We start from the raw sequence: 15,917 nt of genomic DNA on the forward strand, positions 1-15,917 counted from the left end.
TTCATCCTGTTCAATGACAGCAGGAATCTGCCAATTTAGATTAGTCTGTCATGTCACAGGGGCTCACTTTGCATGTTAGTGGATGAAGGGACGCAGGGTGATAAACTTCTAACAAAGAGTTCCAGCCCTATTGACAGGTTACAGGAAACCATCGTGGTCACTGAGGGCTATTTGATCTGACATCTTTTTCACCTGGTCAGATCAAAATAGAACTTAGGGGCTGGTGTGATGCAATCACCATGCATGGCTGAAAGCTCCTGGGGTTCTGGATAGAAATTGCAGCCAGCAAATGGACGGTGGAATGTGCTTTTCAGGTTAGTGCTTAGACAGACATCACTGGGGACATGGACTAGAAATGGAATGGGTGGGGGTTGTTGCTTAATATCTATATCCTAGCAACTGAAGGGGTATGATACCATGTCCAGTTGTTGTCAGGGATTGGTCAGCATATTGGCATTGACGCCACCCCTTTGCTTGTGGAGTGTAGAAAGATTAAACCAAAATTAAACCATCCTCCACACTTGATTCACTCCTGTGCACTTGACCTTCTAGCACTTTAATCTGCCTCACTGTTCCTTTTTTGTTTGTTTTTCATGTTTTTCATTTATTTATAACTCCAGATCTGCTGTAATACATGTGCTTGGGCCACTTGCCGATAACCTTGACGACCTCAGTTAAAGACCCCAGTCTGGCAGTATGACCTCTCCTTATGCAGCAGTACAGTTCTGCCCAGAGCGAGCCTTTCAACGGTAAGACGGGAGTTACAGCTTGTTGGCCAGTTCTGAAGAGCCATTTGTAAGGTCACTAGGTTTATCTTGACCACTTACTTGGGCATGCACACATGGTGCATGTGGTTTTATTTAGTTGCCACATATTGCAAAAAAAAATTACTGTCTCTACTGACAAGAACTTGATGTTCTAACATATTCTCCTCATTAAAGATCAGTCTCCTTCCTGTCATAGATATCGTGCTGGAGGTGCTAACAGTTGTGTCTGGTTCTCCAGCTGCTGCCTGCCTATGATATTTATAGGTGTGGTGTTCTTATGGCGGCAAAGAATGCGTTTTGTGCAGTTTAAGGTGAACTGTCTTGATACTCAATCCTCAGCCTGCTTGTTTGTTAGCTCTTCATGCACTTGCTACTGGACATTTGTTTCTGTGGATCTGAACAGAGTTCAAATCTAAATAAAGCTGTATTAATAGCTAGGGATTCAATTTTCATGCTTTTTTCATTAATGATGTTCTAATGTAGTATTCCATTTTACATGGAGTATTGGCACCTCTTTAAAAAGGCAATTGAAATAGTAGTTTCATATACATGTATTTGTGAATTCCAGGTTTCCTTTGCTGCTCTGATTATAAATCTCTCAACTAATAAATTATGGTAAAATAGGTTAGCCTATATAAAATCAATAACACCATATTTTTTTCTAATGAGGTGCCTGTTTTCTTTAATTTGGTATGTTGACAGTAATCACAGAGTAAGGTGGGAAAAAATTTTAATCTGTTAATGCTTTACAATTTAGATTAACAAGTCTTACAAAACAAAAAAATAAAAAATTAAAAATATAAAAAATCTAAAACACATAAAAAAAAGCCAAAAACCATGCAACTTTGCATGGCTATTGAAATTTCAGTTCAATAGCCATGTAAATCAAGTAATTTGCTTCCCCAAAAAAACTGGTGCTAGTTTTCACTTTCTGTGCAGGCATGCAATTTTTAATTTAAGTTTAACTTAACTTAACTTTACTGCTATCTTTAAAACCCTACAGGTTGTTTAAAAAAAAAAAAAAAAAAAAAGATGTTCATTTATGAGGCATGTTGTCTTATTATAAAAGGAAACAAAACACAAAACACCCATACATTATACATTATATATTCAACTAAAATCTAAAAAACATTAAAAATTTAAAATAAAAAAAAAAAAAAAAAAAAAAAAAAAAAATTGCAAATATAATCTTTTTTTATGTGAACATTAAAAGTAATAAAATTGATTTAATGAATCGTGTAAATGTGTAAAATTTAAAACACATGTGATGGTTTAATTATTAGTCAAATTTGCCCTGATTTGATTTTGATTAAAATACACTTTTAATTATATTTTCGATCCTCGTCTGAATGCTAGTGTGATTGTTATTGTTATATTGATATGTTATTGTTCATTTGTTTCTAAGGCAAAAAAATGACAATGTTGGAATTTTACTAAAATTCACAAAAAAAAATATTTAAACCAATGTACAAAACCACTGTTAGAGAAAACATGTGTAATTGATGTAAAACCTTATCATTACCATAATATATCTTTGTGACATCAAGCGGCCTCACTTACCACTATGTTGTTAGGTCTTAGCGGTCTAGCAAAAAAACGTAAAAAACAAAAGATTATAGTAAAAATAACATAAAAATAAAATAAAAGTCAGTCTAATCTACACCACAGAACAGGAGAAACAGACGTGTAAAAATAACATCAACAGAGGTTCTCAAAATAAAATGAACATGCGTTTCTTTTGAAGTTAAATGCGCCATCTTTTTTTTTTACCAAATCAATTAGATCATCTTGGAAAGTTAAATAACCAAATGGGTGAAAATGCTAAGCAGATTTTGTTATCAAGTAATATTTATTTGCCAAGCAGTTAAAGCACATTGTCACACAACTGTTTACTCCTATATGCACATACTACATTGTACATGCGCGTTCTGTTAGGAAAAAGCATACTTCATATTTACCTTCTGCTTATCTCATTAATAATGCTATTTGAACAAAGCTGATTGTGTATTCCTTACAACCAACAGTGAAAATGTATTATAAAAAAAAAAAAAAAATATCTACTATAAAAAATGCTCCTTATTGACAAGCAGACATTAGTTTTTTTAATACTTTGGAAAATGAATAAATAATGAGTGCATAGTGGAATAAGTCTATATTAACTTTGGGACAGTTCACTTCTTTGCCACTTTTAATAGAATTTGGGGCTATTCACAGTGAAAGAGAAAAAGAGAAAAAGAGAAATCATGGGGGCCACCATTCTTCACCATTGTCTGAGCTACCATGTCCATCCTGCAGCCCTGGGTTTGAGGGATGAGGGAAGGGTCGGCATATCCCTTTGAACGTTCCCTGGCCTCTGATTAATGAAGATAGTGGAGAAGCCCCTCTCACTTGTCTCCCCAGATTGCAGGGCTCTGTTTGTTTTGATTGCATTTTCATCGCTGGATGTGCCCAACCTGTCAGGAGACAATGGGCAGCCCTGTTAAGCTGCGACTTTTGACCCCGTCCTGTCTGCGAGGGGCCTGGTCTGTGTTTAAGTGGACGCAGTGCAGCCTCTCCCTCAGGCAGGATGCATAACTCCCCCAGTAACCAGACACCCACCCACAGCTTCCAAAGAAGCTGCCACTAGAGATGAAACCCACCCTACACATATCCACAATGAAAAACTACAGTTGATTATTCTCCAAGAAGTTTATGCCATTTTCAGAGGAATCGAAAACTGAAGCTAAGCCCTGAAATCTTTTGAGGTTTTTATTACCCATTACGATAAAAAGAAGCATGATTTCTAATTTCTAAATTGGGGGATGTGATGGCTGATTTGAGACGATGACAGATGTGGCAGCAACAGTGTTAAAGCAGAATTCAGAGGAAATCTGAGCATGGTTAGGCTTTAGTTATTTGACAGAGAATTACAGTTTTCCTTTGCTGCATGACTTTAGAATTACAGATTCTCAAGTTGCACTATTTGTTTGATCAGGCTTTATGAGAGCTATTATGTATGATCAAATTAATAAGTGAACATAAATTATCTAGATGTTTAATTGATGAAACGGTCATTCCCACTTTAGCTGATGATGGATCAGAAATTTGCCCATAAACTTCACCTGTCATATCTGTGGGTGCAAATCAAAGCTGGATATTTTCACTCATGGGTGCTGCACCTTTTGTGGGACCATGATGTCATTCTTGGCTGAAAATCTCTGTCAACCATATTGTATTTCTATTTGCTGTCTAGCATCCGCTCGTCCTTCGTTTTCTGACCACCTTCCGCCCTTCCATCATCACCACACTACAATTGAATAAGACAACCCCCCCACAACATTTTTGGTGATGATGATGATGATGATGTCATGACACCAGGGCTGTCAACCCAGCTCTCGGTTCTTAGCCAGGGATCTGAAACATGTCCTGTTGCAGTGTGTGACCTGAGACAGCAGCCACTCACCACCTGCTGTAGACCTATATAGTCCTCATGCTCTCACCAACCTGTAATGTTGACAATATTAAATGCAATAAACATATCAATGAGAGAGAGAGACATGTAATCCCTACACAGAAAGCTGCTGGAACCTTGTGTAAGTTATTAGCCACTACATTCTCTGACATAAGAGAAGTAGTATCTTGTTTTGTGGTTTTGTTGAGTGTGATAGCAAAAGCTAAATCTAAGCGTACTGACAATTGTAGAGCCATTTAGCACTCTCAGAGAACTATAAATGAAACACAGTCCTCCATGATATATGATATAGATGACATACCCCTGTGACATAAACACTTTGCTTAAGTTGCTTCCGTTGGTTTATTGACCGTTACATCTTACTGAGTTGTTTATAGGGCTTTTTGGAGAGATTTAAAGCACAAGGAAAAGTAAAATGTTTTCTGTATTTAAACTGGTATTGCTTCCATAATCCCTTTTAGAATCAAAGGTATACTTCACCCAAAAATGAAAATTTTCTGTTTACTCACCCTCAGGCCATCCAAGATGTAGAGCAGTGAAGTAGAGCAGTGAAGATTTTTAGCTGAAACGTGGTCCTTAAAACATAAAAACATAAACACACATATTATGAAAATATATATATATATATATATATATATACATATATTAGAATATATATATATATATATATATATGATATATATATATATATATATATATATCAAGGAAACAAAATTAATACGCATGTCTTCTGACAATATATTGAGGTCTTATGTAGCGAAATGCTTGATCTGTGCAAGAAACTGAACATTATTGTACAATATTATTGAACTATCCTTTTAATCTTTAAAAACACTAATTTAATAACACTGTTAAATATAATTTTTACACAATTAAAAAAAAAATAATAATATCAATTTTTATGCTGTTCCTTAATGTTGTAATGCTTAAATCCACTTGTTGAAATTTTATTTATTTATTTGCTTGTTTATTTATTTTGTTTTCAAGGTTTAACTTTAGTTTGACATAGAATCTTATGGTATTTATAGTCCTTATGGTATCTATCAGATTCAGTGCATCCTTACTTAGAGGGATTGTTTTTGTTTCAGCATAAAAAACAATCAAAAGTGCACCAAACCAATACTAAAAATAGCATCTACAGTGATGGAGTGATGCTGCTTTTTATATGACAATTGAATTCTGCAGCAAATAATGAATAGCAAGATTACTTTTTTCTTTTTTAATATCCAGTTACATTGACTTATGTTGCTTTTATAACTTTGTAACATCTATAAAACTTTATAAAACTTTATATAAAAAAAGCATAAATTGCAAAACCTTGAAAGTTGCTAAATTATCTCAATGTTATATACCAGTTCTGTTTATCTCTGCAAGACCCCACCCATTTTATAAAAATGACATTCAAAAAATAAGTACCCGATGTTCTCCATAACGCCATTCTCTTTTATTGTATTTGTAATAATGGGTGACTGATTCATTAATACAATTAACTATATGAATAGCTGTAAGTAAATTAGGCCCTGGCTTTTATTTGTATTTGCTTACTCAATTAAAAGCTCCTCGGATTGTTCATGTTCACAGTGTAAAATGCAGTGGGGTTTAGAAATGTATCTTACAATGGGAGGTAGGAATGCTGAGGTATGGACCTGTGGACACACCATGACAATTGACGCATTGGGCTTGGCATTTGTGCGTCTTCCAGTGTGCCAAATGACAATATCTATGAGGCTTAAAGTAAACATTAGAGTTGAAAAAGCTTTTATCCCCAGTGACAGGCCTGGCAGCACACCGTTGTCCCAGTAATTCAACTCTAGCATTCACTTTGTGCCACACCTCTTCAGCTAAACAAAGACAAAAAGAGTATATACCTTTCTTTTCTTCTGAAGAGCAGTTTTTGGGGAACCAATGGAAAGAAAATGGAAAAGATGAATTTTTCATGGTATTGAAGCTGAATTCCAAATGCTTCTTTTGCACCTCCCATTTCCCCCCTCTATGAAATGGGAGTAGTTTTAATAGGTTTTATTACATTGTAAAAAGTGAACATGTATTTTGTCCCTTAAAGGGATAGTTCACACAAAAATGAAAATTCTGTTCGGAACTTAGCCATGCATGCATGTTTAAAAGAACATTGGGGTTAAAACCCAATGGCACCAACTGTTTAAAAATAAATCAATAAAATAAAAAATGCAGCAACGTTTTCACTTTTAGTGAAATATCCCCTTTAAGGAACACATTGTGTCATAGTTCATCCAAAAATGAAAATCCTCTCATTTGTTCACCTACGAAAACCAGTATGATTTTCTTTCTTCTGCTGAACACAAAATGAGATATTTTGTAGAATGTGGGTAACCAAACAGTTGATGGCAGTCACTGACTTCCATTTTTTTTAAACCAGTAACTCCATGGTACCCACTTTCTTCAACATTGTTTTTCTGTTTGTTTGTCTGTGTGTTAGTTAGTTAGTTAGTTAGTTTGTTTTTTATGTTCAACAGAAGAAAAAAACTCATACAGGATGAGGGTGAGTAAATGACAATACACAGTGTTTTCCCTTTAAATACTATAAACTGAAGTTTATCTTCAAAGGCTGGCACTGAATCTTCAAATTACACCAACAAAAAATCAATCTAAAATACTCACAGAGACTAGTGTTGCTTTGTATCTCTGTCTAGGATACAGTAATCTAACATCCTTCGACCTTAAAGCATTCAGCATTTATTAGGCATGCCTACATAGCTTAGTATATTAATATCTCCCCACTTCACAGAATGTAGGGGAATTCCAGCCCCACACCCGAGTGCCAACGTTAGATTATGGGTTGACACCCCAACTCCCAGACGCTTACACACACACACACACACACACACACATACATTTACTACCTTCAACCCCCATCCACAGCCAAGCCCAGTTCAGCCACGCACATTCCGTATGCTGCATAGCGGTGGTGTTGCTATCATATAGACAGCGAGGGGGAATTCCGCTCTGCTTGGTCGTCAGTGTGTGCTGCTCCTCAGCAGGAACAATCAGACGCTGGGCTCTGGCTTGGTGTCATATTTCAGATGGAGAGGGTCATAATTGATTTCACTGACAGTCTTATTCTTTCTACTGCTCCTAAATGTCATGTTAACACTGGTTATTGTTGTTGCATTAGACAGGAACAGAGTATGGCCTTTGTGGGGGGAGAGGCAATTAAAAATGTGTTGTGTTTTTACATTCCGAATGGGTGCAGTGCCTTCTATCCACCATTAACGCGGTAATGAAAACTGTATCAGTTTACTAAATGAGATTTGAGTTCAAGTCGTTAGTTGCAAGCGGTGAATGCAATGCACATCGCTATTACTGTTTCTAATAGTCAGAATAAGGGTTTTTTTATAACTCGTCCTACACCACTGGTGTGAAAGATATGAATGATTTTTCAAATTGTGCAGCTTGTGTGTATATATATATATATATATATATATATATATATATATATATATATATATATATATATATATATATATATATATACACACACACACACACACACACACACACATTTTTGTTATTTGAAATAAACGTTAACTTAAATTAAATTAATATGTTTAAAATAACATTTTATTTCAGCAAGTTGCTGAGATAGCATTTCAAAAATAACTAAACCTGAAATATAAATGAATTAAAAATATTTAGACAATATTTATATTTACAAAAATATTTACAAACAAACTAAAACTATTAAAAATGACAAAACACACAAAGTTACTCAAATTAAAATTAAAATTGATCATATAAAAATGTATTTAATATATTAATAAAAACCTGAAGCTACCATCTAAAATTACTCTAGCGAAAACCTGGCAACACCCTTAGAAGCCATTTACATTTTAACCATTTAAACCACAACACCCTCCAAAACCCTGGAAGTGAGTTTTGCATTGCAAAACCAACACTCATATTTTCTTCAGTTAATTTGTTTCTTACATTACCTGCAATTTTGGAAATTTATCTTAATACTGGTATCCTTTTTTCTTTCTTTCTTTTTTACACAGTAATTCTGCCAAGTGTATCAGCACACCATTCCTCAATTAAACAATGCCACTACCCTCAAGATTGAGAGAACCAGCAGCAGCCTGTCTCTCATGGGCTGAAGGTTCTTTCCTGGCCTCCATGTCACAAGGCCAGGGCTCTCAGGGTACAGATATCCTCGGACAAGACGTCCTCAACCAGCTGCTGGAGATGCTGGACCAGTGAGTTATGAAGTACCTTACAAATTCACTCTTACTTTAAAGGGGTCATATGATGCTGCTAAAAAGAACATTATTTTGTGTATTTGGTGTAATTAAATGTTTATGCAGTTTAAGGTTAAAAAAACATTATTTTCCACATACTGTACATTATTGTTTCTCGTCTATGCCCCGCCTTCTGAAACGCATCTATTTTTATAAAGCTCATTGGTCTAAAAAGCGAGGTGTGCTCTGATTGGCCAGCTATCCAGTGCATTGTGATTGGCCAAATACCTCAAGCGTGTGATGGAAATGTTACGCTCCTTAACATATTGTGATGCCCTGTCCGGCCGGACCAACGAGACATAAATATAAAACCCATTATAAACGTGATATAAACATGATTTCAGCATCACAAACCATGGCCTTGAGTGAGCAAAGGCCAGAGGCCTAGAGTGAGCCGCAGTCTAGAGTGAGCAGAGAACAGCGCGGCCGGCGGATTCTAAGAAGGAGCGTACCTTGTGCTTGCGGCAACCACATGTGACAACCCTGGGCTGGACGCCGCTTCGTCCACGTTGAAGGCCAATCCTGCGAAACACAGTGCAAAGTTGATGTATTTCCTCAGCGACCAGCACGGATCAGCTCCAGGCATGACGAAGCGGATATCGTACTCTTTTGGAAGGCCGAACAAAGTAGTTTCACTTTCACAGTGAAACACACAGCGTCTATACGACATGGAAGCAGCGGCAACAACAATACTACAACGAGAATAAAAGGTACACCTTCTTTCTTTGCGTGAACATCTCGGCGGCGTTATGCAAATCTTCCCACATCGTGACGTAGAGATGTGGGGGCATGTTAAAACAAGCCAGGGGGGCGTGGATGAGTCTTAACTTTGATACAGAATATCTCTTTGGATTTGAGACTTTAGTCTTTGCAACTTTACAGATCTTCTTTATGCACCAAGAGCTTGTAACACTCCAAAGAGAAAGCCAAATTGAAATCGCATCATATGACCCCTTTAATAAATCCCCCGCAGTGTATAAGCAGTCACCCACTTATTGGATAAATACTATGACATTTTATTTAACAAAAGTTTTAATAAAGTAAGTCAATTATTTAACTTTACTTAGTCCCCCACTGTGTTCACTTGTAAAGAGTTATATAAGCATAAAAATACATAAAACAGTTTTCAGTTTACTGTTTTTTGTTCTAGGTCTGCGCTACATTCAATGCAGCCTATCGAGTTCAACTTTTCCGAGGGCTCTGCAGTCGGATCGGCATCCAATACAATACAGATAAGCATGGACTGCATCACGATGCGTGGGCCGGAGGAGCCCCTTACAGTGAGTGCTTCATTTCACTCAACACATCACAAACAGCTTTTCACACTTTTTTTTTTACATTTAAAAACTGCAATAACTATAGCTGATTTTTTGTTATTGCAATCCAAAGTGGAATAATTTCTCTTCTCTGACGGATATTGCAGTGTCATTTAGATCAAAGGAGTTACTGTGAAACCCTTTCTTGACGCATTTCAAGATGGCAGATTATGCAAAATGCAAGTGCTGAACTTCTTTAATAAATAAATAGTCTTAAGTATTAACGTTAGTTAGGTTTAATTTTTTGAAAAGGAGGGGCCAAAGCAGATTGTTGATAACTGGTTATTGACTCCCCCAAATATATACCTCTTATGTAATGTAATAGTGATGCCAGCGTATACATATAAATGTATGCATATAAAAATGTATACATATAAATAGCCCTCTAGACTGTTTTATAAAATTAACCATTACTGTAATGTCACATAGCACAAAACTCAGCAAGTCAGTTTGAGTGAATATACAGACAACATGATTAATTTTCATGAACCCAGCAGCTCATTAATCCCTAGTGCATTTTATATTTTAATTAGTATTAGAATTCGAAGTATTATTATTATCCTATCAGTATTATTGTTAGTTTTTCCCTCTTTTTACAGAAACACTGAATGACCAACAATACCACCACCACTCCTAAATTCAAGTTAAAATGACAAATATGCATTCATACATGGTTAGCAAGTTTTAATTCTAATTTCTAAAGTTCATTAAATAATGCTTGATTATCATAATATTATATTATAATGCTTTACTGACTGATGTTAAGTGTGTACTTTCAGATATTTAAAAAGCTGTCTTTTTACAAACATAAGCTTCTCTTCTATTGCCAAGTTGTGATATTTTTTAAATGAACAAAATCATTTAATACAAATATATTTAATAATCTTTTCAATATTTGTTTTCCTACTACTTGCAGTGCTGAAGCATTTAATTGTTGAACTCTGTCAAAATCCCCCGCAAAGTTTAAAGCAAATGTACATGGGGATTTTTTTAAAACCTCCCACTGAATGGTCTCAGACGGACTTTTTTTTTTTTTTTTTTTTGATAGGGACAGTAGATAATTAGATTTATAATACAATAAGAACTGCTTGAATTTTTGTAATAGTTTTGTCCAATTGTTTTAGGGCCTTTTTTTTCTATTTAAGTTTGCCTAATTTGCTTTTAAATATTGAACAACAGCTAAACATTTTTTGAATGTGTATGAAATTCATAAGCAGATTGCAACAAATATCTTATCACTTATGAAACTTAGTTTTGTTTAGTGTGATCACTCAAGTGAATAAGTTCAGTAGTGGGGAATTTAGTGGTAAGCCCCAGCAAAAACAGTTACCTTGCACTTGCATGTGGGGGTGTTACTGTTTATTGGGGGTGTTTATGGGTTTTCCCTGGTCATTCTAGATAGTTTTGGTGGCAACAAAGACAAAAGGTATGTCCAGGTCTGGATGAACACGCTAAATATAAAGTCCTGATGACGATAGCTTTGCTTTGCTACAATGGAAAATCCGATCTGAAGTGCTTCAGATGTAGCATTGTGTCATGCAAGAAAATTTTTATTTATTTTTATTTATTTTTTTGGATGATCATAAAACTCTAAGGGACTGAAGTGGATCAATGAATTATGAAGATGGAGATTTACAACAATACTACACGTCAGACAGTTTCTTCTTTTGTGTAAGTTAGCATTTTACCCCTTCTATACTCTGGACAAGATTTGTTTATAGTTCAAACTACTTTTCTTCTAAAGTTTGCTTGTAAAAAAAAAAATAAAAAAATATTCTAAAATCCTTAACACACATAAAAAAATAACAATTTAAATAAATTTAATGTAGGTCGTGCAAAAACTGTATATCCCTTGGGCAGATTCTATCAACATGTATAGTTCTAACATTGTGTTAATACATAACAGAAGAGCAATGGAAAGTTTGACATTAAATGTATGACCTGTAGCTGACGTTGAGGCCTTGTAGGATTTCTCTGGGCGCGCAGGAGAATTAGGTGGTTGTGGCTCCCCTCCCAGCAAAGGAATGCAGTTGTCCGGTAGTAAAGATGGGGAAAAAAAGGGTGAGACTGAGCAACGCTTTGCTTCTTTGGCCCTGAGGGATTATCTTTTCTCTGGATCTGGTGATTAATACCCCCTCATACAACACCACCCGCCCCCATCTTCCTCGAAGTAAAGATCGGGTGTGGTGCGCAGCATGGCACGCTAACATCCATCCCTTGCCAGCTAGCATTCATGTTAATTGAAAACCTGGAAACTGTGGCAACCTGCCAATCGTTTGCTGCAATGATGCTCATTAAACTCTGAAGAACAAACTTTCAATGAAAGACAGCAGTTTGTATAGTTGCCGTCTCATTAAAGGAATAGTTCACCTAAAATAGAAAAATTTTCTGTTTACTCACCCTCTTGTTGTTCCAAACCTATATGACTTTCTTTCTTCTGTTGGTATTTTGAAGAATATTGGACTCCAATGACTTTATTAAATGTACAAAAAGTTCCTTTTTGCTGAACTATCTCCTAATAACCAGCTTAGCAGTTATCGGTCAACTCCTTTTCCAAAAGAAAAAGAATTATGAAAAAAGTATGCCGCCTTCATTAATTATCGGATGATGTGCACTGTTTGGCGCCCTCAGGGACCTCTGTGTTTGTATTGTGCAGGGGTGTTGTGTTTTAATCTGAAATTGCTCTTTCTTGGGTAGGTGTGCTTTCTCTGTAGCTGCAGGGCAACAATTTAGAGCAGCACCTGCCGCTGTGACTGACTGAGGCTTGCGTCCTATTCTGTCTGTGTGAGATCAGGGATAGGGGAGGAGAAAGAGAAGTGTGGAGTCAGGTAGAATGGAGGAATGTGACCGAGGAAAGGTTATGTCCTGACATCAAACAGCTCAGCTGATATCATGGTGAGAAGGAGCAGCTAAAAGTGGTGAAATCACAGATTTATTGTTTCACATTTTGTTATTAATTTCAAAAGACATTTAGCCCTGTGTAGCCTGATCTAAAAACAGAGATGCTCAACCAGGGGTCCATATAAATTGCAGTTCAAAAATGTGTTTTTTTGTGAAAAGATTTTATATTTTGCAAACTTTCAATTATAAAACGGATGTCCATTGAGTACTTTTTTTTTTTTTTTTTTTTTTTTGGATCTGAGTATTGCTGAGCAGCAAGAATTCAACATATGTCCCTTGAATACATTGAAGGTGGTGAGGCAATGGTTTGTTTAGGCTGTGTTGTGCCCTAGCCCTTGATTAGTCATTTGCAGTGTTCTTTTCAAGTAGAGCCTGACTCAGCATTAGGCAGGAACACATAATTAAGGCGTGCTTCCTTACCGCAATCCATCCATTCTGTAGCTACTGTTCATCTTATATTGCATTTCTTGTGAATTATTTAAATTATTTGCACTTTTGTGATTAATAAAATTGTAATAATTATTTTATTTTTTATACTCTTTTGTTGCTCCCAAAAAAAAAAAAAAAAAAATTCCAGTGTAAATGTTTTCATAGTGCTGATGCATGTTCAGTTCAGATCATTGGGGCCGCTAAAAAAAGTTTTTCTTAAAAAGAAAAAAACAAACATTTAAATGCGATTCTCTTCACCTCTTGATTTTAGACTTAACTCCACAGTTTAAATCATGACTGCTAAATCACTGCTGACTCTTCACCCCACCAGTTTGCCTCAAGCGAAATGAAACCGTACTGGCAAGGTACAGAGTAATCCGTCTAAACATTTCTCTCTCTCTCTCTCTCTCTCTCTCTCTCTCTCTCTCTCTCTCTCTCTCTCTCTCTCTCTCTCTCTCTTTCTTCTATCTCTTTTCTTTCCTTCACTCTCTTCCTCACCAAAACTGTTTTCTCTTATAATATACATCAAGGCATAAGGACATGTTAAGTATTTGTAAGAACTAGATGACTCCCTATAAATACAACAATAAAGGAAGAAATTAAAGAAAAAAAATCTAAACTAAATATCTACTAAAATATTTTTAAATATGAATATAAACTAAAATATTAAGTCTTTTCATACTGAAAATTACAGCAGTGACCTTTGACCTAGTTTTTTTGAAAGGCTCTGTATTGTGGTATGATTGCGTAGGAGTTGGCATTTTTGTAAAATTTTTCTTCCAAATGGTTTTACTTGTGAATTGCGTGCTTTTCTGGACAGCTGCTGAAAGGATAACGTTTATTAAGGTCAGACATCAGGATGATTTAATAACTTTTAACTAATAAAAGAATGCAGCCATCCCTCGAAGACTAGACAAGGATCAAAACAGGATAGTGAGGACTAGTGCCAATTATGCTGTAAAACAATTCTAAAGTTCAGAGTACAGGTGTTGACTTTTGCTCTCTGATGTCCACAGGTGTTTAGTCTTTGAACTATAGCACTGTTACCCATCAGCTAGTGAACTTCGTTAAAGCAGATTGCCACATCAATGGATTTTTAAAAGTAAATCTGCTGAAGAGAGAGAAAAAAAGATTGTTTAATTTTGTAATTATTATTTTATAATAATTATTTTCCAATCTAATCACCGCAATACCATAGGGAATGATGTGTTAAGTCATATAACCAGAATTTTTTTTTTATATAAAATAAACCCTTCTTTTTTTCTCCTCACTCCTGCAGTTTCTTAAACAGGTGGCCCTGTAGGACCTCGGTGAACACTAAAACCAATAACTGAAGCCCTCTTTATTTCTCTCTCCTATATTTAAGGGGTGATGCAGAGTTTCTCGAACAGGTGTCTCTCAAAACACTAGCCACCTGACACATGACACCTCACTAATCCTAGGGTTGTAAGCCCAAACAGTCCTTTAAGTGTCCATATAGATCTAAGTGCAGCATCCTTTGTCTGAGCCACCAGGAAGCTTCAGTCGGGTTCACCACCTTTTTGCAGAGCCTGCTTATTGCCTGACAGCAGTTGCCTAATTTAGCCTAATTGTTTTACATGTGTGTATGAATATTCACCTCACGCATAGGAGTTAACTTGACAAGAATAATATTTTTTCAGATGGTTTCAGGTGTTTGGGATGTTTGCTCTTTAGTAGGAGTGGATAGGACAATAAATAAATAAATAAAAAGGCCACACCATTATCTAAATTTATAATTAAAGCCTAAGAATCCAAGATTCTTTGAGATGCATGCAATCTCATGTACAATTAATAACCGAAACAGTCAGCCATTTGGGAATGATCTGTCTAAGCAAATATAATCTACATAATCTGTTTTAAGAATGGCCATGCCTCCCTAAAGCAAAACCTTTTTAGGGGCTTACTACTTCTGACAGTAGACTGTGGTATAATTTGTGATTGTTAGGTGGGTCAGGTTTGGGGGTCCAGCCCTTTGTGCACCGTGACTATTGCCACCTGAGGCTCTCCCTTAATTCTGTCACCTCTGACCCCCACGGGACACATAAATAACTTCTTGACCAGAAGTAGCCTTTCAAGGCAGTGCAATAAACACTTTAAAACATTTTACATATTAACATCTGTTAATAAAACATACAGACGGCAAAAAAAAAAGGTTATAGGAATAATGAAAGTGCAGACAAATATTCTAGAATTTCAACACACACAAAAAATTTTTTTTGAAAGAAGTCTCATAGTTTCACAAAGTCTGCATTAATTTGATCAGAAATACTGTATAAACAGTAATGTTGTGATACATTGCAGTTTAAAATAACTGTTTATATATTTTAAGATGTAATTTATTCCTGTGATGGCAAAGCAGAATTTTCTTTAAAAAATCATACTATCTTAACTTTTGAACGGTGTAGTATATGTAACATTGATTCTTATAGATGTATAGTAAATCGATGGAGCTCTACAGCTTTGCTTCCAGGATATGTAATACTGTAGTTAGCAGGTTTTCATATTTTCCTTTGAGAACATTGCATCATTAATAGTAAATGTCTTGTAGACACTGCATAATGAATTGTCTATTGTAAGTAAGCATGGAATATTTAGCTCTAGTGATTTTCAGACTTTTGCCAGAGTTCAGCTGCAGTCAGCTAAATTAATCACAACACCTCGGTTGAGTTGATAGCAGAAGATTTCACACAATGATTTCAGTGCTACTGCAGTGAGGGCCTATTGTATACTGCAGCCAGTGTTTTTGTAAAGTAATTAGAAG

At 35.7% G+C, this 15,917-nt stretch overlaps 1 protein-coding gene across 1 annotated transcript in view; it reads left to right on the top strand.

Annotated features, from left to right (window-relative positions):
- The first annotated feature begins 521 nt into the window (after nucleotides 1-521).
- Nucleotides 522-15,917, top strand: part of tp63 (tumor protein p63) — a 43,279-nt gene continuing 27,883 nt past the window's right edge. The window contains 3 exon segments of the mRNA XM_042758263.1: nucleotides 522-749; nucleotides 8,310-8,447; nucleotides 9,640-9,769. Of these exon segments, the coding sequence (XP_042614197.1) occupies nucleotides 697-749; nucleotides 8,310-8,447; nucleotides 9,640-9,769 (321 nt within the window). The 5' untranslated portion in view covers nucleotides 522-696.

The sequence above is a fragment of the Cyprinus carpio genome, chromosome A6, assembly GCF_018340385.1.
Source record: "Cyprinus carpio isolate SPL01 chromosome A6, ASM1834038v1, whole genome shotgun sequence".
NCBI classification, from domain to species: Eukaryota; Metazoa; Chordata; class Actinopteri; order Cypriniformes; family Cyprinidae; genus Cyprinus; species Cyprinus carpio.